Raw genomic sequence first — 25,902 nt, 5'->3', positions numbered from 1 at the left:
TCAAAGAACTTTAGGAGGCTGGGTTCCTTTTGGTTTTAGATAAGAGATAAAAAAGTGAGGCTACAAATGGTAATTGTATACATGCCCCATTCCAGTCTCTGCTTTTCAAAATGTCAAGGTTGTTAAAATTCCTCTGTCCTTAAAACAGAACAGTTGTTTCAGTTTGATTAGTGGGGAGAGCCTATAAACATTTGAAAAAAAATCCAGAATTATCTCTTACTGTATGCATTTTAAAACAATATATTTAAATGAAAAAATACTATCTTTGAAAAAAAATCACATGTAATTTCATGCCACACAGTTTGTTCAGAGAATAGATGAGGATTCTAGAATGAGATTAGTTTTAGGATTCTTGTTGAGTGAAATACTAGGGTACAGAATTGATGAGCAATAAGGTATTTTCAAAGTACTTTGGTAAGGCTTTTATGTTTCAAGAGACTGAGCCCAGAGTTTGTATACTTGAAGCCAATGATCAACCTTGGAGACATATACATAGCCCCTAAAACAATTACATGCTCAGTAATTGAGATGTTGCTGATACATATAATAAAGAACCATTTTATCATATGACTCATTGGAAATCAGCTAGTTTTAAACATAGCAAATGTCAGAAGACATTATCTTTACACATACATATGTGTGTTGGTAATGATTCCCTTTCTAGAATAGCAATTATTCTTCAGTGTTTAAGAACTGACATTTTCCCAGCCAGCGGTGGCACATGCCTTTAAATAACAGTACTCGGTAGGCAGAGGCAGGTGGATCTTTGAGTTCAAGGCCACTCTGGTGTACAGAGTGAGTTCTAGGATATCCAAAGCTACACAGTGAAACCCTGTCACAAAAAAAACAAGTCATCAACAACAACAAAAAAAAAACAACAAAAAATAATTTTAAAAAAATTTTAAAATTTTTAAAATTTTATGTGCATTGGTGTTTTGCCTGCATTTATGTCTGTATGAGGGTGTCAAATCACTTCGAGTTAGATTACAGACAGTTGTGAGCTGCCATGTGGGTGCTGGGAACCCAATCTGGGTCCTCTTTTTTTTTTTTTTTTTTTTTAAGGATTTTTATTATGTATACAGTATTCTGCCTGTATGTCTGCCTGCAGGCCAGAAGAGGGCACAAGATCTCATTATAGATGGTTGTGAGCCACCATATGGTTGCTGGGAATTGAACTCAGGACCTCTAGAAGAGCAACCAGTGCTCTTAACCACTGAGCCATCTCTCCAGCCCCCAAAAACAATTAAAGAGTTACTTAAAAATTTTGGCCGGATGTTAGTGGTGTACACCTTTAATCCCAGCACTCAGGAGGCAGAGGCAGGCGGATCTCTGTGAGTTTGAGGCCAGCCTGGTCTTCAGAGCCAGTGCCAGGATAGGCTCCAAAGCTACACAGAGAAACCCTGTCTTGAAAAACAAAAACAAAAATAAAATAAAATAAAATAAAATAAAATGTTATTATCAACAGGGCATGCCTTTAATCCCAGGACTTTGGAGGCTAGGCAGGTCTGTGAACTGGAAGCCAGCCTGGTCTACATAGTGAATTCCAGGACAGCCAGAGCTACATAGTAAGACCTTGTCTGGAAAAAAAACCTCCAACCCTCACCCCCCAACAAACAAACACACAAACAAAAATCATTATCTTTTGTGCCATACCTGTGTGTGTGTGTGTGTGTGTGTGTGTATGTTTATGTATGTACATATGTATATATATATGTGTGTGTGTGGTGTGTGTGTATGTGGTGTGTGTGTGTGTGTGTGTGTGTGTGTGTGTGTGTGTGTGTGTGTACTACAAAATGTGTGTGGAGGTCAAAGGACAACTTTATGGAGTTGGTTCTCCTCTTCCACCTTTGTGTGGATTCCAGGAATTTAACTGGGGTCATGGGGTTTGAGAAGTCAGTACCTTTAACCCACTGAATCCAGCTGAGAATTGATTTTTGTTCATTTGTTTGCTTAGGAGCTTGCTGTGTAATTTATGCTGGCCTAGAAATCTCCAGCCTCCTACCTTGGTCTCCTGAGTGGGAAAACTGTAAGAGCCAGTTATCACACCTGGCTCAGGAGTTGACTTTCTTTGTCTCTGTAATCTGTTATCACTGTCATTGCCAAAGGCCATCTGCAAAAGCAGCTGAAGGCATTGAGGTCAGACAGCCAGAGTCTCCCTCCCCTCCACCGGTCAGGGGTTTCTGGCTGGTGTCATTTCTCGTTATTTCTTAGTATTATAAACAACTATAAACCCCACATCCTGTGATAACTGAGGCCATCTTGGACTTTTAAAATTAACCCCAAGAAAAATAGTACCACAGAATTTAAGGTTGTTGACCATCTAATTGTATCAAGGTTGGGAACACATTTACATCTGAGGATGACTGACCTCTTTCAAAGCAAATGCAAATAAAGATGCATTGATGTGTGCAGAGTTCTGAAACTATTCTTGGCTGTGAGATTCTTTGGAATAAATGAATTTTAGGGTTTTTAAGTGCTTGGTTCAATATTAAAATCTATTCTAGGGATAGGGAGTGAGTGTGGTTTTAGCGGTCCATGCTCAAGGCCTTGGGCTCAAAACAAACCAAAATAGAACAAATATAGCAAAACATAAAAAGGATTATAATGATACTTGAATGAACAAAAGGGGTTCTTTGTAATATTTTCACATAGTAAACAGCAACTAGAACAAAAGCCCTTCAAGGGGTGTGGTAGCAAACACCAATTATCCTATCACTTAAGTAAGCTGAAACAGAAACATCTCAAGTTTGAGACTACATGGCAAACAACAAAAGTCCAGCAGGGATAAAAACAACAAACAAACCCTCAACATTCAGTATGGATAGTAGATTTGACAAAGCACTTCTCAATAGCTTATGATTTCTCAACATATTTAGCCTTATCCATAATGGAAAACTAAACGGTTCATATTTTGGAGTTCAGTGACATTACCTGGGTCATGAGCTTTTTACCATTGTATTATTTTAGCACCAATGAGAGAAACAGTACAGAGTGTCTCTTATTTGATACCCTTGGGACCAGATGTTGAGGTGTTGGAGTTCATAGGATTTGGAAATGTTTGCTTCTCAATATAGAGATTACCCGGGAGCTAGAATACTTAATGTGTGAAGGTTCATGTATATGTCACATACACCTTGTACACACAGCCTGAAGGTATTGTATACATTTTTAGTGTGCCTGTATTTTGACTGTGACATGTTGTAGGAGGTCAGATGTATATCTGCCTTGTATCAATGCCTTGGTGTCCCCAAAGTTTTAGATTTCAAAGGATTTCTGATTTTGGTCTTTTTGGGGTTTGGGCATGGTCGACCTACAGTTCAGTAGCCCAAGCAGTTCCTTAAATATGCTTAGCTCTATATCATGGGCAAGGTCTTGCCCCAAAGGAATCTCTCTGCCCTGTGTTGTCAAAAAGACAAATGAGGAAACAAAGAGGGTAAGCGCCAGCCATTCTCTTACCCAGCGGTTGTAGGACAGCATGAGTCATATGGCAGTGCAGCTGAATCTAAACCAGATCATCTCTGAGATTAGAGGGAGCGTTGGGGGATGGGGGGTCCCCCGGTTTAGTTATGCTGGGCAAAAACAAATATCATTCACTCTAAGCTTGAGAATCTACTCTGGGACAAATATGTTTTCAAACTGCTTTCTCTTTTTTCCCTCTCAAAGGAAGAGGAACTAAAGAAAGACCAGCTGCACCTGGCTCTGACCAGCCCTACAGTCACTTTTTAAAAACACACACACATTTATTTATCGTGTGAATGTGCTGGGGGTGGTGGTGGCAGGACAAGTAAGTGGAGGTCAGATGCCAGCTTGTAGGAGCTGGTGCTCTCTTTCCATCTTATGGGTACCAGGGATCAAACTTGGGTCATCAGACTTGGCAGCAAGCTCCTTCACCTTCTGAGCCATCTTGCTGCCCCTCAGAGTCACTTTCATACAGCTGTAGTGCTAAGTGGAGCTACCACCAGGTCACACTGTTTCCTGGGATGACTCCTTTCTGCAAAGGTGAGGGACAGAATTCAAATCCTGCCTGGGATTTATGGGGATGGAGCCTGAACAGACAAGGGTTTGATTCTTGGCTTTGCTTTTTACCATAGGCTGGTAGCTAAGTTTCTTAACTTTTTATGCTTATTTAGCCCATCTATAAAGCATAAAAATAATTAATGCCACTAGTAACTCCAAATGACCATTCTGAGGAGCTACCCAGGGCATCTGGTCACATTTGGTGCTGTATTTGCTCTTTCAGAGGCCTGGCTTGGGCAGTACCAATTATCTTCCTGTTGCTGTGGTGTTACCATAGACAGGGACATTCTCTAGTGGTCATAGTTGCCACTCTGAGGAATGGTGAGATGTTAAAAGCTGGCTTTCATGAACTTGACAATTTCCAGAAATCTGTACACATTAAGAAGAAAAAAAAAGGTACCTGCAATTTCATCTTTAAAGTTTGCACAATACTGTACACTTGGGAACTTACTCATTAATTCTCTGTTTTTACATTTATTTGGTGTGAGTATGAGTGGGTGAGAATGGGGTTGGTGCACATGCCACAGTGTGTGGTGTGGTGTGGTGTGGTATGTATGTGTATAAGAACAGTTTTGGGAGTTGGTCCTCTTGTGAGTCTGCCATGTGAGTTCTTGTCTGCAAGGCCCTTTACCCAGAAGCCATCTTGCCAGCTCTGGCTTAGATTCCTTTGAGGAGAAAATGCAGTTCCTAGGACACAGAGTTAAAACTCTAAAGCCTTATCTGGGCCATTTAGATGTCAATCATGTTTTCACTTTCCACACATCAAATAAGTTGCTTTTCCTTTGCTTTGTTTTGGTGTGAGCCTGGCCAACAACAGTTGTGTTTGTAGAGTCACCCTTGGAGGATAGAGGCCTCTCTGAAAGAGGCTCTCGACCTTTACTTCATCATCAAATTTGCAAATGCTATTGCTGTTGTTGCTGGTTTGGGTTTTCCTTCCTTTGTTTTTGCATGACAGAGGTAGATGGAACACTCACTTGCCTCAGGGCGATACGCTCAACCTCTGGCCTTTGAGTTAAAACAAAACTCCAATCAGACACAGTCCCTGATGGCCATTTTAGAAAGAGAGTCATGAGCCAAAATAGTTACCTTTGTAATAGTATTCAGGAAAACACCAGTTGCTCCATGTTTTGGCAAGATTAAAAAAATCAAAAAGCATCTTACAAAATCTAGGAACATGGAAAATTTTCAGTACAAAAAAAAATCAGGAAATGGAGTTTTTAATTTAATTTTGCCCCTAAGATTATGTAAGTGTCAAAGTGGGGTTTTTGTTTGTTTATTTAATGAAAATCAGGAAGCCAGATTCTTCTGTTAAAAGACTCCAATAAGCCTTGACTTGACTTGGTGCAAACTGAGTTTTTGCTTTGGCTGGGCCAGTCTTGAGGACAAGGTCTCTCTGGGCTGTGTTAGCAAGGAGTCACAGAGATGCGAATGGTACCTACCAGGTTCTCCTCACACAGTTCTCTGAACTGGTAGAATTTCTGCGCCATGAGAAGTTGGGCGCTGCCAACTGCAGTTCGGATTTTCCCTAGAACTGAAAAGAGCAGACACGGAAGTTTACATGATAACTTAATGTTAAGACTAAGTTTGGTAAATAAAGCAAAGAGCAAGTTATGGTGTCACAGTTTGGGAAAAACAGCACACACTGTGTGCCCACACCCACCCGGGTCCATGAAACCCTCGGCTACTGGGTTCAAGCACTAAGTCAACTTGGAAAAGCACATGTTTATCGCTCTGGTTTCTTGGGAGAACTGGAGTTTTCCCGCCACAGCACTGTGTTGTCCACAAAGAGAGACAAATAGCGTTCCTTTCACGGTCCAGACAAGTGTCACACGAGTCTGCGATCCTGATCTGCTGGCTTGCTTTTCTAATTCGGATTCAAATGCAAGAAAAGCAATACTAGCTTGCTAGGTGGGAAGGAATCTGCTAGGGGAAGAATCTCCTAATCACCCTAACCGGTCCCTAATCCAGCATTTTCCAGTCACTTTCGTTCTCTGACAAGTGAATTGGCGAGGGAGTGATGGGATTCAGCCTTTGCCCAGGGCACACCAGCTTCCACTTTGCTGTCCCCTTTCGTATTAACATCGGTTTGGTGTCGAGTCTTGGCCCGCTGCAAGTAACTGCCTCTGAGGGCCTCTGCAGAGGCCCAGGTCTGAGTGTCCCCAAACCTCCCCCAGCACTCCCAGCCCTTGCAGCTGCCCCTCCTGGAGCTCTGCCATGCAGCAAACTGCCCTCCTGTCCCTGAGTGGACAGAAACCTCCCACAAACGGAGCCTAGAGAGAGCCCAGACCCCCTGAGGCTTGGCTAGGCTAGGTTGGGGATTTTGCCTGGAAGAGATAGTATAGGATTCAAGCAATCTCACTGTTGGCTTCAATCTAAAGATTCACACTCCCTTTTCTCTATCACAAGGTCAGGAGAAAACAAAGCAAGGGGGCATTGCCCAGGGCTTTTTAGTAATTTCCTGTACTGGATTCAAAATGCCAGGCCAGACCCAAATTCGAGATGCATGTTCTTCCTAGGTTTTGTTCAAATATTTCCGCATCCTCACTGGTAAGTCAGAGCACTTCTATGTTTATATGTTCCCAGTCATGCCAGGCTGCTTGGGGACACACATTTGTAGCCTCTGTCAAGTCATAGTGTCTCCCTGACTTGCAGCTCCAAGCTCTGCTTTTAAAGTCCTTCCAGAACTTGATGTCTTCCTCTTTCACTGGAAAATCAGTTGAATGAGGTTTCTCCCTTTTTATTTTTAACTATTATTATTATTATTATTTTATACAGGGTCTCGCTACATAGCCTGGCTCTCCTGGAACTCACTATGTAGACCAGGCTGCTCTTACACTCACAGAGATCCACTTGCCTCTATCTCCTTGAGGTACTGCAGTGGACAAGTCAAAACTGTGAGCCAAGAGGTCTCAATCATATCTGAATGCCTGTACCATGTCAGAGGACATAAAAGGAGCACCCCATGCTGGGCGTTGGTGGCGCATGCCTTTAATCCCAGCACTCGGGAGGCAGAGGCAGGCGGATCTCTGTGAGTTCGAGGCCAGCCTGGTCTACAGAGCAAGCGCCAGGATAGGCTCCAAAGCTACACAGAGAAACCCTGTCTCGAAAAAACCAAAATGAATAAATAAGATAAAATAAAATAAAATAAAATAAAATAGGAGCACCTCAATTGGGTGACCTCCTATTTACAATGTAGACAGGTATGAATCTGGATTTCTGATTCACTTTGTGTTTCCCACACCACACCTGGTCGGAAAGTGCCACACACTCCTTGAAAAACAAACACCAGTGGAAGCAAGAAGAAAAAGCAAAAGGTGGCAAGTCCATTATGCAAGGAGAATCGTAAGAAAGATACATCTTGCTAAACATTTGGACTCTGCTCTGTAATGCCCCAGGTCAAAACTCAGTGGGGTAGGAGGCGAAACACTTCTGTTGGGGATGCAGTTAATCAAATGAAACTCTGGAAAGTTCTGGGGCAGGCCTACACTTAGGGCGTCTTTCCAGGGTCACTCTTGAACTCAGTATTGTTTCACAGCAAGGTGGTGACTAGCCTTGAAGCAACTAGCCTGGCCCTCGAGGCCAAAGCCAAGGCCAAAAAAGGGGCAGAGGAGCCTGACAGGACTTGTGGAATCTAGTTACAGGGCAGGGACGGGCCTTGTGGGCTCTGTGTATTCATTCACGCTGCCAGCGAATATTAGTGAGGGTACAGCGTGGCGCGCATGACACTAACGGTATATGACAGTGGTTAGCAGGACAAGGTCCCTGCCTTCTTGGGCTTTGCGTCCTGGTAGAGAGCACAGGGGAAGGGGGGCAGTCCCCTTCCGTGGAGTTAGACAACACAGCGTTCTTCCTCTGTCTCCTAGGAAACAGAATGCAAATGAGCAACAAACACACTCTGGGGTCTCAGCTACAACATGGGAACAGGCTGTCTTGACAGCCACGATTTTATAATGCCACTGCTTTTTATTTAGTTATTTTATTTACCTCGTTAAGTCTGTGCACATCACTTATTGTGTGTGTGCACACACATGAGTACCACACTTACTGTGTGTATGTGTGTGTGCACACACATGTGTACCACGATGCGTGTGTAGGGTTCAGAGGACAGCCTGCAGGAGTGTGTGCTCTCTCTCTAGGTGGTAAAAGTCTTGTAGGTCCCGAGGACTGAGTTCAGGCCATTAGGCTGGGTAGCAGGCTCCTTGAGCCATCTGCTGAGCCATCTCACTGGCTCCCTCTTTTTATTTATTTATTAATTTTTTGCCACCATTTTTAAATTTGGAAACAAAATACTTTCAAGGACCCCGATAATTTTCCATTCAAAGAAATTGAGTATTAATATATATATGCTTTCCCCAAAGGAACCAATTTTCCCCTACAGGGTCAAGTGTAGCTCCTTCCTTCCTGACCGCTCTCCTCCTTGCCTAGAAGAAAGCATTAGAATAGAGATAAAGTAGAGAGGGACTCTTCTATCATATTACAGATGTCACTGAGGTACCCTCTGGAAAGATAAGAACTAAGAGCCCTTTAAGCTACTCTCTCTCTCTCTCTCTCTCTCTCTCCTCTCTCTCTCTCTCTCTCACACACACACACACACACACACACACACACACACACACACATAGAGTTTCTTTTCCACCTAGTCCCACCACCCTTCGGTCCCAAAGAAACACACAAAGACTTATATTAATTATAAGTTGCTTGGCCAGTGGCTCAGGCTTCTTATTGGATAGCTCTCTCTTAACTATTAGCTCATATTCATTAATCTATGTATTTCCACATGGTCTTGGGCTTACTGGTGATGCCCGGTCCCCTTTCTTCCTTGGCAGCTACATGGTGTCTCCCTGTTGACTCCTTTGAGATTCCTCTCTCTCTCCCTCTTCCCAGCATTCCTAGTCTGGCAGCCCCACTTATACTTCCTGCCTGGCTACTGGCCAATCAGTGTTTTAGTCATCAACCGATAAGAGAAACATATTCTAACGAACAGCATACAGAAGGCACGCCCCCCCCACACTTTTTTTCAGAGAGTGTTTCTCTATGCATCCCTGTCTCTCCTGGAACTCGCTCTGTAGACCAGGCTGGCCTCAAACTCACAGAGATCCACCTGCCATTGACTTCCGAGTATTGGGATTAAGGGCTTGTGTCACTCTTTCTTGGCTTGTTCCGGTTTTAAAAATTGATTTTTATTGTCTGTGCATGTGTGTGCCTGGATGTACACATGTGTATCATGTGTGTATAGGGGGCCCATAGAGGACAGAATAGGGTATCAGATCCATTTTAACTACAGTTATAGGGGATTGTGAGTTCCCTAATGTGAGTGTTGGGACTAGAACTTGGGTCTTGTGCAAGAGCAGCCAGTGCGATTAACCACTGAGCTGTCTCTCCAGCCCTTGTTTCTTTTCCTTCTTTCCTTTTCTCCTTTTCTTTCTTTCTTTTTTGCTTGTTTGTTTCTTGTTTTTGGAGACAGGTTCTGTTTTTGTAGTCCTGGTGTCCTGAAGCTCACTCTGTATACCAGGCTGGCTTTGAACTCAGCGAGATCCACCTGCCTCTGCCTCCTGAATGTTAGGATTAAAGGCGTGGCGCCGCATGCCTAACTCCGTGTTTTGTTTTTTGAGGTAGGGTCTCTCCTTCCATTCTGTTCTTTGATTCACTCTATGAATTTGCCTTATTTATTTTATTATTGATTTATTTAGAACCAGGGTCTTACTGCATAGCCCAGGTTGGCCTCAACTTCCCTAAGTCAATCTATCCTCCCTACATCAGGCTCCAGAGTATCTGGGATTCCAGTTGTGTTTCCGTGCACCAGCTGAATTTCCCTCCATAAAGTATTTATCTTCCCTGACTGGCTTATTTCAGTTAACGCAGGGTCCTCCGAGTTACCCATGTTGTCACACAGGGTCTTCTTCTTCTTTTTAAGGCTCGGTAACATTCCATGGTATCTATGCATAGCACTTAAAAATCTGTGGAGTGTGATTTCTCTTGATTATCAACACTTTCTAGAACCAGGTGTGGCAGCACGTCCTCAGGGGGGCTGAGGCAGGAGGATTCTGAGTTCAGGACTAAGCCAAGCTGCTACTTAGTGAGACCTTGTCCCAAAACAGCAAAGCAAAGTCAAACCAAATATTGACTTTCTAGCCAGTGCCACTGGACAATAGGACAGGGGTCTAAGGAGCTACCATGGGAATCTGAAGATGAGAAGAGAAAAGACCCAGACACAGTGGCTGAGCGCAAGGTCATGTCCGCTGTGAAGAAAGTAGAGGGTCTGGGGCTAACTGCACAGAGATGGTTAGAGTAAATTACAAGCCCCATGTTTTTCTTTTAAGATTATATGTCATAATGAGAAGCAGAGAACGACTTCTGTGGGGAGGGGCGTCGATGCAAACTATGCTTTGAAATCCGGGGCTATATTGAATTAAAGACCGAGACATTTAAAAAAGACCGACTCTCCTCTTTTCCCGCTTGCCTGCGTGGGATATGGTTTTTATTTTGGGAACATAGAGATGGTAGAGAAAGACACAGGGGTGAATGAACAATTGCTATGAGGAGTTTCCGTGTGCTGGTGCCAGTGAGCCAAAACAGAGACCAGTTCCCTTGGGAATATGCCTGGCTTTTTGCTGAGTCGAAATTTCAGGGCTGAATGTGTAGCTCAGAGTGTGTGAAGCTTCGAACTCAATTCTTAGCACTTAAAACACAAACAAACAAACACACGCACATAATAGATGAGCATTCAAATGCTTCAGCACAGCAACCCTATGTACCTTTCCATATTCCAAGAGAACTGGGTCTCCCTTCCTTCCTTCCTTCCTTCCTTCCTTCCTTCCTTCCTTCCTTCCTTCCTTCCTCCTCCCCTCTCTCTTTTTCTTTTCTTCTTTGGTTTTTTGAGACAAGGCTTCCCTGTGTAGCCCTGGCTGTCCTGGAACTTGGACTGTAGACCAGGCTGGCTTCAAATTTACAGAGATCCACCTGCCTCTGCCTCCCAAGTGCTGGGATTAAAGGCAAGTGCCACCACAGCCTGGCTCCTCCTCCTCCTCCTCCTCCTCCTCCTCTTCTTCCTCCTTCTCTTCCTCCTCCTTCTTGAGGCAGAGTCTCACTATACAGGCTTGGCTTGCCTGAAACTTACTATGTAGACTGAGCTGACTCAGAGATCCAACTGCCTCTGCCTCCTGACTCCCAAGTACTAGACTTAAAGCCACCATGGCTGGCTTGGTCTCAGCTCTGCCCAATTCCACAGCCATGATGCCTCAGACACCGAAAAGAACATACATACATCCTCAAACTTGTTATGCAGCCGAAGATAACCTTCAACTCCTGATTATCCTGTCTGCAACCCCCAGTGCTAGGATTATAGGCGTGTGCTTGCCACTATGCCTGGGTTGTGCCACTAGAAGCTCCACAAGGGGTGCAGAGCTGCAGTGTGGAAGAAATGTCTGCAGCCCTGTCTCCCTTCGTCATGACCTTACTATCTGAATTGTAGGCAGGAAGAGGAAAATTGAAGACACATTTCTTACACCTTTTATGTAGAGTCCCAGAAGACTAGAAACTATGTACTCACCATGTAGGAGTCCATCTAGCTGTCTCCCGTGGTAAAGGGACCCTCAGTGAACACACCAGGTAGAAACTGTCGAATGGCTTGCCACCTCTACTGCAGTGTGTCTACTGTGCTCCTTTCCACACTGCTTTCTTTGACATACGGGTGGTAGGTTCGAGAACAGCCAGCTTCTTCACTAAGTACCTGTCTGTCTGAGGACCACTCATCACACCTCTTCCTCCTCATTTCCCCTAAATTCCTGTGCATAGTGGCCTCTGCATTTGCTCATCCTTCCAGCTCAGGGTGGCTGTGGGCTTGATTTCCAACCTGACCACAAGCTCCTCGACTGCATAGGTGGTGTCCATGCACCCATGTAATCCTTGAAGCCTCACTGCAGGGATAAGTTTGGAAATAAACTAAATTGGCTATGGACTCTATGTCATCCCTCCAAAACCACACACACACACATGCACACGCACACGCACACGCACACGCACACGCACACGCACACGCACACGCACACGCACACGCACACGCACACTCTTACACACATACATACACACACAAGCAAACACACACTCTTACACACAAACACACACACACTCTTACACACACTCTTACACACATACATACACTCACAAGCAAACACACACTCTTACACACACACACACTCTTACACACATACATACACACACAAGCAAACACACACTCTCACACACACATACACAAGCAAACATACACACATTCTTACACACATACACAAGCAAACACACACTCTTACACACATACACAAGCAAACACACACATACACACACTCTTGCACACATATACAAGTAACCACACACTCTTACACACATACACAAGCAAACACACACATACACACACTCTTGCACACATATACAAGTAACCACACACTCTTACACACACATACACAAGCAAACACACACTCTTACACACACATACACAAGCAAACACACACATACACACACTCTCACACACATATACAAGTAACCACACACTCTTACACACACATACACAAGCAAACATACACATACACACACTCTTGCACACATATACAAGTAACCACACACTCTTACACACACATACACAAGCAAACACACACTCTTACACACACATACACAAGCAAACACACACATACACACACTCTCGCACACATATACAAGTAACCACACACTCTTACACACACATACACAAGCAAACACACACTCTTACACACACATACACAAGCAAACACACACATACACACACTCTCGCACACATATACAAGTAACCACACACTCTTACACACACATACACAAGCAAACACACACATACACACACTCTCGCACACATATACAAGTAACCACACACTCTTACACACACACACAAGCAAACACAGTCTTACACATACACAAGCAAACACACACTCTTACATCCATACACAAGTAAACACACACTCTTACACAAGCAAATATATACATACACGCACATACACACACAACAACAACAACCAAGTTAACAGCAACAATATAGACTAGATTTTTACTCTTTTCTGTTTTTTCTTACACCACCCAGAACCAGGCTTGCTCTCTCTTGGTCCCAGTCAGTTCATGGAGAGCAGTGGGGTGTTGATCCTCGGAGCTGGAACTTGTGGATTATCAGTTTCTCATGTAAGTGACTTCTCCCCAAATAAAATTAACCTAAATTACCCTAGTCCCATGTATCTTAATCTGCACTTGTACATTTAAATTACTGTTGAGTAGTTAAGTGGTACAGTCTGAGCTACGTTTATTTATTTTTGAGACAGGGTCTCTCTACATAGCTTTGGCTGCCCTGGAACTCAGTAGGTAGACCAGGCTGGCCTCAAACTCACAAAGACCCACCTGCCCCTGATTTATGAGTGCTGGGATTAAAGTCTTGCACTGCCACATTTGACCTCTAATTCACTAGGTATCTCAGGTAGTCTTTGAATTCGCCATTCTCCTGCTTGTCTGTCCCAAGTGCTGGGATTACCTTCTTGTGCCTAGACACCCACCCTGAAAGTGTCAGGCCTGTGGGATAGGCTGAACATGTCTGTGGATGAAGTAAGTTACCTCATGGGGATGTTCCTCCATTATATCCCAATAAGGTCATCAAAATTGGAAAGGCAGCCAAGTTCCTAATTCACTAGCCTTTTGATCTTAGCGAAGCATCCTTGTGCAGTCTCAGTTGTGACCTTCCCTGACCTAGTAGCTGTTGGGAGCAGGTGGCTGCTACTGTTCACTTTAACTAGAGAGGGCACTCCAGCATGTGGCCAGCCTAAGAGAAGGCAAAGCTCAGAATCCCAATATCTATCAATCACCGAAACACCTGCCATTTTAAATCAAAGGCTATCTGCACCCAAGTTTGGGCTCCTCCTTAACCACTTAGCTTTTTTTCTTTTCATTCTGTAGACTTTTGGGGTGAAGGAAGAGAGAAGAGTAGGGGAGAATGTGAATCCAGCCTTCCTACTTTAAAGCCACATGGGTTTGTTGTCAGTACAAATCTGTATCAGACTGTCTGTACATCCTTGCTGCAGTTTCTTCACTCTGTGGCTCAGAGGCTACTTCTCATATACTTATAGATCAGAGGTGCTGTCACAGTGTGTCTCTGTCACACAGTCTGGTCTGTTCTCTTACTGGCTGATGCTATATTTCATAGGAGTACCATCTATTTATTTATTTATTTATTTACTATTACTGGTATTCGTGGTGGTGCCAGGAATTGAACCCGGAGCCTTGAATACACAAGGCAAGAGCTATCTGTATCCCAGTCTGTACCTGCTGTTTGTTTCTTAATCTATTATTTTATTTTATGTGTTTGGGCATTGGCTGCATGGATGTCTGCATACCGTATGCACGCCCAGTGCCTACAGAGGGCAGAGAAGGTTGTTGATCTCCTAGACCTGGAGTTATGGGTGGCTGTCACCTACCGTGTGGGTGCTGGGAAATGACCCTGAGTTTTCTGGAGAGCAGCCAGTGCTCTTAACAGCGGAGCCATATCTCTAGCTCTTGCTTTCCTTTTTTAAGGAGTCAAAACTTTTTTGGCTGCTAACATATAAAGAACCAAATTCTCAGGGAGACCCTCTGCACTGTTAGAAGAGTTCCCATGTGGGTGGATGATCCTGAACTCCTGACTCTCCTGTCTCCCCTTCTGCTGCAGGCTACAGGCAAATGCCACCCACCATGCCTGATGTATCTGGCACCGGAGCACGCTAACTTATTGCTTAATGAATGCTAGGCAGGCACTTTGCCAGCTGAGCTGCATCCCCAGTCCCTGTTTTGGTTTTTTAAAAGTGAGTTTAGGCTGAATGTGGTGCTGCAGGTATGCCGTCCCCCTCACTCTAGAACTGAGGCAGGAGGCTCTCCTGAGCTCAAGAATCAGAGAACAGCATGGGGAATGTAAGTGAGTTTCTGAAAAGTGCAAGAATTCATTGAGTTTCCACAATTCCCCTTGTAAAAAAAAAAAAAAAAGAGTTTTAATTTTAAGGTGGTTAGACTTTGGATCAACATACACCAGCCACAAACTGTCAACATCACATGTTGCATACGCAAATAAAGACAGTGTCTTTGGAAGCTGAATGAAGCCAGGTGTGGTAACTCACCTGGGAAACTCTAGCCCTGGGAAGGCTGAGGCAAGAGGATTGCCCTGAGTGCCAAGCCAGTGAGACTATGTCTAAAAGCAACAACAAACAAACAGAGCTGGTGAGACAGCTTAGAGAGTTAGGTGCTCACCATGCAGCCCGACGACCTGAGCTTGATCCCTAGACACCCACCAAGCCCTCCCCCCATGATGGAAGGAAGGGAGCCTGCTCCAGACAGTTTTCCTCAGACCTCCATACACATGCTTTGGTACATGTCCTCCTCCCATCCCATAAGTAAATGTAGAATTAAAAACAAACAAAAATCCCCAAATACGGAAAAAAAATGAGCTAAATAAAATCATTTATATATTTTTTATTTTTCTGACATCTGTTTATGTGCATGTCAGTATACACGTATGTGGTGAGATTTATGACTTATTAAAGCTTGCCTAAGGATTCAGAAAGCAAAGCCAGCCTCAAGCTATAGAGATCAGGCAGTGGTGGCACACACCTTTAATGCCAAGACTCAGGATTAAGAGGTAGATGGATCTCTGTTAGTTCAAGGCCACACTGAGTATGCGAAATTGATCCAGTCCTAAGAGAAACAGCTCTCACAAAGGTGATCTCAGCACTTGGGATCCCAAGCCTTTAATCCCAGCCCTAGGGAGGTGGAGACAGGAGGGATATGCCTGGATGGAAAGAGGAATATCAGGAGGAAGAGATAGGACTTCAGAGCCTTTTGCCTCTGAGGATTCGTGGAGACAGGATCAGCCATTTCAGCTGGGTAGAGGTAAGAGCTAGTGGCTTGGCTGTTTTGCTTCTCTGATCTTCAGCTAGAAGCTTGAACCCTAATATCTGTCTTTTATTTTTTGTGCTATACATGTACATACACAAAGCTATGACTTAGGGCTAAGAACTCCTTTACTAAGCAGCCTGCAGAAAATAGAATTTTTCTTCCCCAAGAAAAGCCATAGAAACTCAAATCTTCCTCTTCCTCAGAGTTGTCCCTAAAGTAGTTCTCTGAGTCTGGGCTTTCAGATCCACTTGCCTCTGCCTCCTGAGTGATGGGACTAAATGTTTGCATCACCCCCACCTAACCCACCTTGTTTTTTTGACACAGGGTCTCTCATTGGTCATGACCTCAAGTAAATAGGCTAGATGGCCGGCCGGTCGGCCAGCTCCAGGCACCCTCCTGTTTCTACCTTCCTAGGGCTAGGAGTACGTACAAGCAAGCGCGCCATGATGCCTGACACTTTTTCTGAGTTCTGGGACTTGAACTCTGGTCTGAGAACTCTTGCTTGAGAAGCAAGCATATTACAGGCCTCACTGTGTCCTTTCTAATGTCCTCTGTAATGAATTGATTGTTAAATGTGTTTCCCTGGGTTCTGTGATTCATTAAAGCAAATTAATTCACCCCGAGAAGAGGTACATAGGATTTATGCCATCTCTTCTTTTTATATTTTAAAACTATGTGTACGTATTTGTGTTTGTGTATCAGTATATACACATGTACAGGCTCCCTCAAAGGTCACAGCCATCTGATCCCCTGGAGTAGGAGTTACAGGAGGCTGTGAGCTGCCCAAAGTGGCTGTTGCAAACCAAATTTTGGGTCCTTTGCAAGAGTCGTACATGCTCTTTACGGCCGAGCCTGTGCATTTTTAAGTTTGGGTTGTGAGATTGTCATCTATAGCATGATGCGTGTGTATGTGTTCTGCAGGGAGAAAAGGGTGTCTTTTGAATTGACCTTCAACCTGGGGACTTGATGCTACACCCAGATGGAGCCAAATCTGAACCGAATTGCAAGACAACAGCCAGCCAGGCATGGTGGCCCAGCACTTGGGAGGCAGATCTCTGTGAGTTCCAGGTCAGCCTGGTCTACAGTGCAAGTTCCAGCCAGGGCTACATAGAGACATGTTCATTAGAATATGTATAGTTTCCCTGGCATTGCACTTCCTCCTATAAAAGGCTCTTATAGGGGAAAGCAAAGAGAGGCCTTGCTCTGTGAGCCTGCCCAGTTGACTCTGCAGCCCGTAGAACACTGCAGGCTTCACTGGCTACCTGAGGCTCTGTTTACAATCTGTCCTGTCTTGACTTCATAGTATTTCTTTATGACTTAGTGCCATGCTCAGGCTCCACATTTCACCCCAGGAAGGACACCCACTGAGAGAGGCCTTCTGATGTCTGTGCCACATGCTCTTTGTTTTTTGTCTCTAGCCCTTACTACCATGCTATGGTGTGTGTGTGTTACGTGTGTGTATGTGCGTGTGCGTGTCTGCATGCTTGCTGGGAATAGGAGAAAATCTTTTGAGTGCTCACTTTAAAAGTAAGATGATAATTAAACTGAAAGCAGCCAGGACACACCTGCAGCCCCCCATTTAGCCACACACCCAGGGCTGATGAATGGGAGGGCCTCACAGAGTGTAGCTTTGTCTACCACCTACCAGCCGATGAGCTACCCAGATTCGTCAGAGGCAGCCCTGGACAGAAACCCAGAGATCACACGGATAGCTGGCCACAATAGTGACCATGCACAGCTTCCGTAACCAAACCTGAAAGCAGACAGAGCTGACTTAGGGTGTCATCAGCAGCCTCCAGTTCCCTGTCTGGAACACTCACAAGCCTTCTGTTAGGAATGCTATCCTCAGCCCTGGATGCTACTGCCGGGTGAAATTAAAGTGGAGTTAATCTGACTCCTACACACGCCGTTTATCTGTCTCTTGGATAGAGCCTGAAAATTTCGAGTAGATGCTGTCCGAATTTCAGGAGGCCAAGATAGATTACCAAGTACAACAAACCGGTACTTTATCCTTGAGCCAATGAAACCTGAGCCTGCTTCCCGAAAACCCCACCCCCACCCCAAACTGGCCAGAGACTGCATTCCTAGTGAGAAGGGCTCAGTTCCATCTGGTTGGTTCTTTCCTGGTTAGATAATCCCAGACGTATCCATGTAACATGCGAACTGCTGTCAAACAGCGCTGAGCCATCTCCCCAAGACAGCTGTTTCACACAAGGGCTGCATTGTCTGAGGAGAGCTGGTATCATTTTCCCTCAAGTGCTGGGGAGGCTCTGTCAGCTGCCTTGCCTGGAAGAAAGCCTCGTCCTCTGCAGACTTCCATTATTCTTTTATCTGGCCCCAAACCACCATGCATCGGGAGGGCTGAAGGCCTAAAAGAAGGACCAGTGTCTTTTCTGCTTTGCTTTTTTATCAGGGGAAGTGATAGCTCCACACACCCAGGAATTTATGGTTTTACTCTTCCAAAGCTAGCTGGTTTGTTTTCTGTCTTCTCTGGGCTTCAGGTTAATTGGAAAGAATTGTCCAGCCTGGGAATGCCAAAACCCATTTCGCAGGGAGTAGCCATCAGAGTTAGGATAACTGATGAACCGAATAAAGCACTTAAAATGGGATGGCTCTTTCCTTCTCTCGTATAGATGACTCTTCTAACGACCCACACCCCAAATCTCTGCGTTGCTTCAAGTAGTAATCCAGCAAGCCAGATTCATTATGGTACTCTCCCTCCCTCCCTCCCTCCCTCCTCCCCTCCCTCCCTCCCTCCTCCCTCCCTCCTCCCTTCTTTCTTCCTCTCTTCTCTCTGTTTTGGACTGTGAACATCTGTGTTTTGAACTCAGAACGACGTTTAGTAAAATATCTTATATTCTTGTGAACATCATGACAGCCTTCTATGCAGGTCTATGTGTTGTTAGGAATTGAATCTAAGGGCTTGTATGTGCCAGGCACTTACCCATACCCCCAAGCACACCTGTAGGGGTTAGAGGTCAACTTGTGGACATGGGTTGTCCCCTTTACTATGTGATTTCTGGGACTGGATTTAGATTGTCAGGCTTCTGTAGCAAGCACCTTTAAGTGCTGATCCATCTCACCCCTCCCCCACCATTTTTTAAATGCACAAAGGGAGGCATTAAATCCATGCATCAAACATTTGGAATATTGAAAAAAAAATGGGATAACTCTGAAGCCTATTCCTAACTCTAACCCTATCTAAAAATCTAACCTAGCTGGTCAGTAAGATTTTAGACAAACAACCTAACCTAAAACCTAAAACCTAATCTTAACCCTAACTGTAACCTCCAGTCACACCCCAACCCTCATTCTAACACTAAGGCTAATCCTAATTCTAATCCTAACCCTGACTTTGAACCCAATACTTTTTTGTGTTGTTTTGTTTTTGTAGCCCTGGATGTTCTGGAATTCACTTTGTAGACCAGGTTGGCCCCACACTTAAAGCCTGCCTCTGCTTTCCTAACCCTGAGTGCTAGGATTAAAGGCATGTACCACCACCACCTGGCAAACTTAACACTTTTTATAACCCTGACCCTAATATAAATAATAAATAAAATAAAAATAAGCAAGCGAAAAGCTGGGATAATTTGGGGACTTTAAAGGAAAACTAAGCAAGTGTTGTGTTCAGAATTTCCCTTCCCCTCACTATGTAGGATGACTATAAATACCGGGTCTCCTGGGAAATTCTTGTTAAACAGCTGGTTATTTTTTTTTTCTTTTTCCGTCTTTTTGCTTTCAAGAAAAAGAACGTATGAAATGTATACCTTAGCTAAAGCGTGTGTGTGTGTGTGGGGGGGGGTACTGGATGCCAAAAATCACCCTGGCCCCTGAAGAGATGTCTTCTTTGCATAGGAAACAAAGAACACATCATAGGACCTGGACAACCTAGATGTAGCTGCTTTGCTTTGATGCTTTCTCTGTTATCCACAAATTCAAACAAACAAGAGCTGGTTACTTAGGATTTAGCTCTTCTCAGAGAACTGGGGCTGAGAGAGAAGAAAGAAAGGAGGAATCAGAGGATTTGGGACACAGAATAGAGGGATAACTGTCAAGGAGCCAGGGGCAAATACATGTGGCGGGCTTTCCTGAGGGTCTTGCCAAGCAACACCCAGTGTCATTATCTTGTCAACTGTTGTGCCTGGCCTGTCAGACACTTCTGTGTTCTGTGACATCAGATAAGACACTGCCAGAGAGCTCTTTGGAGGGCAAACAAAATGGCACCTGTCAAAGGCTCCTGCCCACTCTTAGGGGTGTGAGGACACAGCAGGTTCTCAGAGCGCTTCTTGCCACAGAGGTCTGGGTTCCTACTAACTTGGATTTGCATCATCTGAAATTGGCAATGGTTTTTTGTTTTGTTTTGTTTTGTTTTTTGTTTTGTCTTTGGAATTACGAGCTAACTCAGAAATTGGGAATCCCAGCAGATAAAATTATGGCTTGGGGCATAAGATAAATGGAGACATGGAGACCCGTTTCAAGTGCTTGTGTAATAAAACTGTGTCTTAGAAGCTGTACAGGAAATTGGGGCGCACCTAGCTATCTACCTGGTGCTCTCACCCCTGCCAAACCTACCCACTAATCCCTGGAGGCCACATAGCACAATGGGGATGATCCTTGAAGCTTTTATGGCAACGATAACTGCTAGTTACTTGCTGTGATTTGAATGTTTGTGTCCCTTCAGAATTCTATGTTGAAACTCTTCACTGAGGAAGAAGCCTAGAAGAGATGGTTAGGAGCCAGATGGTGGTATTGCACGCCTTTGATCCCAGCACTTGAGAGTCAGAGACAGGGAAATCCATGAATTCAAGGACATCCTGGTCTACAGAGTTCCAGGACAGCCAGGGCTATACAGAGAAACCTTGTGTCAAAAGAAAAAAATAAAAAATAGAAAAAGATGATTAGGTCATGGGGGTGGGAATCTCATGAACTGGATTAGTGACTTCCTAAATGAGATCTGGGGGAGCATGTGTAACCTTTCTACCACCTGACAATGCTTCCAGAAGGATCCATGCTGGTATTAAAAGGTGGGCTCCATCAGCGCCTTGATCTGAGACTCCCTAGTCCAGTCCCTTGGCTGTAGCAGCCTGACCAGACTAAGGCAATAACTAAGAACTTCCTACCTACATAGGAAGAAAGTTGTTGCTGAGTTAAAAACAAAACCAAACTGGGGCCTGGAGAAACGGCTCAGTGGCTAAGCACACTGGCCATTCTTGCGGAAGACCTGGTTTTGATTCCCAGCACCCGCATGGCAGTTCACAACCATCTGTAACTCCAATCTCTGGGCATTTGACTCCCCTCTTCTTCTGGCCTCTGTAGGTACCTGGCATGTCACACAGTGCACAGACATACATGCAGACAAAACACCCATACACATAAATAAATGAATAAATGAGATTTTTTTAAGTTTCGTAAAATATTTCAAAGATTTAAATGTATATTTAACGATCCCATCTTACGAGTCAGAGAGGGTAGAAATGTCAAGGAGAATAAGACAAGAATAACTTCTTGTTGGAAGTAGTCATGGTGTAGGCCTTTAATTGGGAGGCAGAAGCAGTTGGATCTGTGAGTTCAAGGGAAGCCTGCACTATATAGAGAGACACTCTCAAAAAATGCAAAAAACCAAAACAGAAAATGAGTAACTTCTGACCTTACGAAGCTTTTCTTCTGAAAATGAGAATGTAGACTACCATAAATGAGTCTGGAAGGAGGCCCCGAGAGTGGGTGGGCACCCCCAAATCCTGGCAGCCACACCCAGCACATCCCAACAGCAAACCAGCTCGGAACAATAAACAGTCGAGCTGTTCTTTCAGAGTCACTCACCACTTTGAAATGACCTATAGTTTTATTCTCTCCTTTCTTCGTCTTTTCCTTCCTTCCCCCTCCCTTTCATTTTCTTTCTTTTTTAGTTATTTTTGAGGTTGTATTTTAATCACAACATTTCTCCCTCTTACCTTTCCCTGCTCTCCTTCAAACTCATGGCCTCCTTTTTCATCAATTGTTATGGTGAATATATGTATAGGAATATATATATATATTCCTAAATATAACCTGTTGAGCTCATATAATGTTACTTTCTTTGTGTAGGATTGAGGCCCTGTGGGCTGGCTCGCTCTTTCTTTCTTTCTTTCTTTCTTTCTTTCTTTCTTTCTTTCTTTCTTTCTTTCTTCCTTCCTTCTTTCCTTCCTTCCTTCTTTCTTTTTTTCTTTCTTTATCTCACTGCTCAGCTGGAGCCTCTGACTCACCCCTGCACAATCCACAAGGCCCATTCCTCTCTCCCCAAACCCCACCCACTCATAGAGTTTCACTAAGTAGCCCTGGCTGTCCTGGAACTCCTCTGTAAACCAGGCTGGCCTCCAACTCAGAGATTCACCTGTGTCTGCCTCTGGAGTGCTGGGATTAAAGGCATGTACCACCACCCGGGCCACATTGCTAATTTCTATTAGCCTACAGCAGAGTTTAGTCTAGCCTAAAGTTGCCTCCTATATAGCTCTAAGGATACTTTGTTCGTAAGGAGTAGTAACCTAACTGGGCATGCCATTAGACTGGTTTAAAAAAAAAAAAAGAGTTTGGTTTCAATCAGTCAGAAGTGGCCAGAGGGGGACTGGAGGGACGGTGCAGCACCCAAATGCCCTTGCTGCTTTCGCAGAGAACCTGGGTTTGGTTCCCAGCGCCCTTTTGGAGGACACCAATCATCTCTAAGGCCAGTACCAGGAGATCTGATGCTTTCTTCTGATCTCCACCGTCACCAGATACACACTTGGTGCACACGACATACACGCAGGAAAACATTCATACACACAAAAATGAGTAAGTCTTTAAAATTTGTTTTTAAAAAGTTTATATGCATTGGTGTTTTGTCTGCGTGCCTGTCAGGTGTCAGATCCCAAGGATCTACAGACAATTGTGAGCTGCCATGTTTTATTCTCTCCTTTCTTCCTCTTTTCCTTCTTTCCTTCCTCCCTTTCATTTTTGTTTTTGAGGTTGTATTTTAATTGAATTGAATCTGAATCCTCCTGAAGAGGGGCCAGGGCTCCAAAGCCAGGGCTCCCAACTGCTGAGCCATCTCTCTAGTCATAAATAAGTCTTTAACAACAACAACAAAAAGGCAGCTGGCACATACCTTTAATCCCAGCACCCAGGAGTCAGAGGCAGGTGGCTCACTGATCATTATAAGCTTGAGGACAGCCTGGTCTACATAAAAGTTCCAGGCCAGCCAGAGCTATGAGGTGAGACCCTGTCTCAAAAAGGAAAACAAAACAACAAAATAAACTGGTCAGCTAGCCCTGCATGGTGGTGCATGCCTATAATTCCAGAACTTGGGGGACTGACACACATCTATAACCCCAGCACTTGGGAGGTGCAAGTAGGAAGATTGAAAAGTACAAAGTTATCTTTTGCTTCTGAGCTCCAGGCTAGCCTGGGTTATGTAAGACCCTGTCTCAAAAAACAAACAGGACCCCAGACTGATAGCTGGGAAACCAACATAGGACTGTTCCAGACTCCCTGAGCAAGGATGTCAGTTTGGAGGTCTGGACAATCTATGGGGCCTCTGGTAGTGGATCAGTATTTATCCCTAGTATACGAATGGACTTTTGGAGCCCTCTGCACATAGAGGGATACTCTCAGCCTAGACACATGGGGGAGGGTCTAGACCCTGCTCCAAATGATATGACAGACTTTGAAGATTCCCCCATGGAAGGCTTCACCCTTCCTGGGAGCAGAAAGGGGTTAGGATAGGGGGTGGGGGGTTGGGGGGGGGAGAACTGGGATTCACATATAAAAGAAGTTTGTTTCTAATTTTAAAAAAGGGGAAAAAAGAACCAAACAGGCTGAAAGATGCAATAAGCAGGGTTTCTATTGGCCTATACACTTGTTATTTTAATATTACATGTTAATAAGACTAATAAAACTATAAAGATTATAATACCCAACACACACACACACACACACACACACACACATTGTGATGGTTATTAGTGTTATCAACCTGACAAATCTGAAATCACCATGGAGGGAGCCTCAATTAAGAAAATGCCTCAGTAAGAATGGGCTGTGGGCAGGCCTGTAGGGCATTTTCTTAGTTAGTGATTGTGGGGGAGGGCCCAGCCCATTGTGGGTGGGGCCATCCCTGGGCTGGTGGTCCTGGGTTCTATAAGAAAGCAGGCTGAGCAGGCCATGAGGAGCAAGTCAGTAAGCAGTACCCTCCATGGCCTCTGCATCAGCTCGTGCCTCCAGGTTCCTGTCCTGTTTGAGTTCTTGTCCTGACTTCCTTCAATGATGAACAGTGATGTGGAAGTGTAGGCCAAATAAAACCTTTCCTCACCAACTTGCTTTTGTTCATGGTGTTTCATCATATTTGATTTTTTCAAGATAGGGTTTCTCTGTACTGCTCTGGCTGTCCTGGAACTCCGTCTGTAGACCAGGATGGCCTTGAACTCACAGAAATCCACCTGCCTCTGCCTCCCGAGTGCTGGGGTTAAAGGTGTGCGCCACCACTGCCCAGCTAGTTAGAATTGGGATCAGACGCATTTCAAGATCCTGTTGGGGGAAGTGTGGATTCTGGGAGACACTGAGACCACTGCCATGCTGATCTTGAATGTGTTTCATAGCAGGAAAGGAAAGCTACAGGTCTTAGAGCCGGAGGGTGTGGCATCGGCTCGGTGGCTTTCTCTCTTATCGTGCAGTATACCAGTTTCTGGTGTTTCAGTGGAATTGCCCAGCTCTTCCAGGAGTTTGAGTTTGGTGCGTGAAACAGAAGGTTTCACAGGCTGAGCTGGCAGAAATGCAAACCGGAAAGCCTAGGAACACAAACCCGCACGGCCCACACCACAGTCACAGACACGAGTGACGGCGCTACTTACTGTCCTCGGGGAGGTTGTTTTCCCGTTCTTCTCTCTCCATCTGCTGGCACCAGCCTTCCATGCGGTCTCTCTCTGCCTGGAGAAGCTTCAGGAACCAGTGGCCATCCCGGTGGCACACGGACCTTTGAACGGCCTCCAGAGGATCTTCTGTGATTGAGTCAATCCAGGGGTCCGGGGGAGGCAGGATGGAGGGGTCAAAATCCGTGTCAAAGTCATCATCGGCTGCGCAGGCATGGTAATGGTTCCCTGAACCCTGGATGCTGACGGTGGACGTGCTGGCGTCCCGGGAGAACTGTCTGGCCATCGGGCCGGGACACGAATTGTCCTCTATAGATTCCAGGGAATTTTCCAGATTATCATGGAAGTCCAGGTCAGCCTGCACTGCGGTGGTCACACTGTTGGACCGAGTGAACCTGCGGAAGCTTTGGAAGAAAAAAAAAAGAGATTTAGTTCCGGGATATTTACCGAAGTATAACTACTTCCTGTTTGTTTCGGTGGATTCTGACAAAGGGGTATTGTCGCATCTTCCCAGTATTTGGAAGAGCAGTTGGCGGTGGCCTTTGAGGTGAATATGCTGGTTGCCACAGATCTGAATCTTTGCTATATGGAATAATAAAACATATGTAGGGTGATTTCACAGGTGGGACAAAATGTAAGCTACTGAAGTCACTATGATGTCCAGCATCGGATTTCTTCCCCCGATCTGGGGCAGCTTTCAAGCGGCTACTGGAGAAGCAAAATATTTCAGTTAGATTTTTATGTAATTTGCTTAGAGATAGGGAGAAGAATGCAACCTAGGCTTGATGAAGACTATCTTAATTCCTGCATTTCCCCCAGAGACACCTAGTGGGAAAGAGATTTCCTAAACATTTGTTAGTTTTCCCTTAAAATTAAAACCTTTTTGCTTGGTAAGCGTTCACCTGGCAATCCTGTAGGTCCACATAATAACATGGTTCAAAGCCTTTGGGATAAAGACCAACTTACAGTTCTAGAGTTCTCCATGACTACCCTCCCCTGTACCTTTGCTTTGCTTTTCCACAATTATTTCTCCAAGGTGGCGAAAGACTGCTTATTAACAGGTTCAGTTTGGGCATCTCTCTCT

At 44.6% G+C, this 25,902-nt stretch overlaps 1 protein-coding gene across 1 annotated transcript in view; it reads right to left on the bottom strand.

The window, feature by feature from the left end:
* Positions 1 to 25,902, bottom strand: part of LOC100774912 (disks large-associated protein 1) — a 766,677-nt gene that overhangs the window by 4,023 nt on the left and 736,752 nt on the right. Inside the window, exons 11-12 of the mRNA XM_027397813.2 lie at positions 24,801 to 25,222; positions 5,457 to 5,548 (exon numbers count right to left, since the gene is read on the bottom strand). Coding sequence (XP_027253614.1) covers positions 5,457 to 5,548; positions 24,801 to 25,222 — 514 coding nt within the window. The remainder of the gene's footprint in view (positions 1 to 5,456; positions 5,549 to 24,800; positions 25,223 to 25,902) is intronic.

This window comes from Cricetulus griseus, chromosome 2 (assembly GCF_003668045.3).
Source record: "Cricetulus griseus strain 17A/GY chromosome 2, alternate assembly CriGri-PICRH-1.0, whole genome shotgun sequence".
Classification (NCBI taxonomy): Eukaryota; Metazoa; Chordata; class Mammalia; order Rodentia; family Cricetidae; genus Cricetulus; species Cricetulus griseus.
This window is presented reverse-complemented; position numbering and strand designations above follow the sequence as displayed.